The sequence below is a fragment of the Frankliniella occidentalis genome, unplaced genomic scaffold (assembly GCF_000697945.3).
Source record: "Frankliniella occidentalis isolate FOCC.00 unplaced genomic scaffold, Focc_3.1 Scaffold41, whole genome shotgun sequence".
Classification (NCBI taxonomy): Eukaryota; Metazoa; Arthropoda; class Insecta; order Thysanoptera; family Thripidae; genus Frankliniella; species Frankliniella occidentalis.
The window spans coordinates 1,524,776-1,525,694 of record NW_026267171.1 but is presented as its reverse complement, the minus strand read 5'-3'; the positions used below and the strand labels follow the sequence as shown (position 1 = coordinate 1,525,694).

The 919-nt window shown below is 42.7% G+C and overlaps 2 protein-coding genes across 2 annotated transcripts in view; one reads left to right on the top strand and one right to left on the bottom strand.

Moving 5' to 3' along the window:
• Positions 1–421, bottom strand: part of LOC127749256 (uncharacterized) — a 13,120-nt gene extending 12,699 nt beyond the window's left edge. Inside the window, exon 1 of the mRNA XM_052266688.1 lies at positions 284–421. Within this exon, the coding sequence (XP_052122648.1) occupies positions 284–340 (57 nt within the window). The 5' untranslated portion in view covers positions 341–421. The remainder of the gene's footprint in view (positions 1–283) is intronic.
• The window catches only part of LOC113216390 (uncharacterized), a 467,922-nt gene that overhangs the window by 44,773 nt on the left and 422,230 nt on the right, over positions 1–919 (top strand). The gene's annotated exons all lie outside the window — the stretch shown is intronic.

Here is a 919-nt window from a genome sequence, read left to right as displayed (position 1 = left end):
AGATAATGATTATAAAAGATTATGGATTATAGACGTGATTATAAGTGATTATAGGGTCGTGTACTTTTGATTATACGAGTTGCAGACCCCTCGTTCATGCCACTTGCACACTTTTGTTCTCGATAACTTTCCCCGTATGAAAAAAATTAAATTGTTCGCTCAATCGCTACGCAGTGGTGTGACTCCAGTTCCGCTCGATAAGAAATTGGCCTACTTCAAGATCACTGCTTAAAATAATTGATACCGTGGTCTTTACAAATCCGTGCAGTGAATCGCAGCCCACCTGTGCAGATGCGAAGCATCCCAGCGCTAGCACGACACACAGCAGGGACTTCATCATGGTGAGGTTCGCGTAGTGAACTGCCTCTCCGGCGCCGCCAGAGCGATGGCTTTATGTCGTCCCTGTAAGTAGTTCGCTCGGCGTGGCCCAAGTTCAAGTACCACTTGTCTAATCATCATTGATCTATCAAACTCTCTCTGTTGGACGCTATATACTTATATGCTACTCAGGACGTGACATTTCTTTTCCTGTAACAACGGATTCCACACCCACACAACGCAGTAGACGGAGTGTACAGAACGAGTAAACGGATGGCCTTTCTACGAAAGGTGATTGGAGAGCAAGCGCAGCTGCTGTGCAGTATGGTAGCAATGATAGTGCATCTGTTTTTTTGACGTGAGATCTCCTGTCTAAAAACTCGTCACTCAAGCCTCGGCAGGCGGCTTTAGCACGCTTGGAAATAAGTATATCCAAATGACAGTTTTGGGTATACTTTTGAAAAAAGTATGAATTAAGTATACTTAAATTATAGCAGATTGGAACGGCAACACTGTTAAAAAAGTTGTGAAATTTCACATCAAAATCAGTTGTAAAATTGCAAACGTGGTTGGGAAATTTCATAACATTGTCAATTTTGCA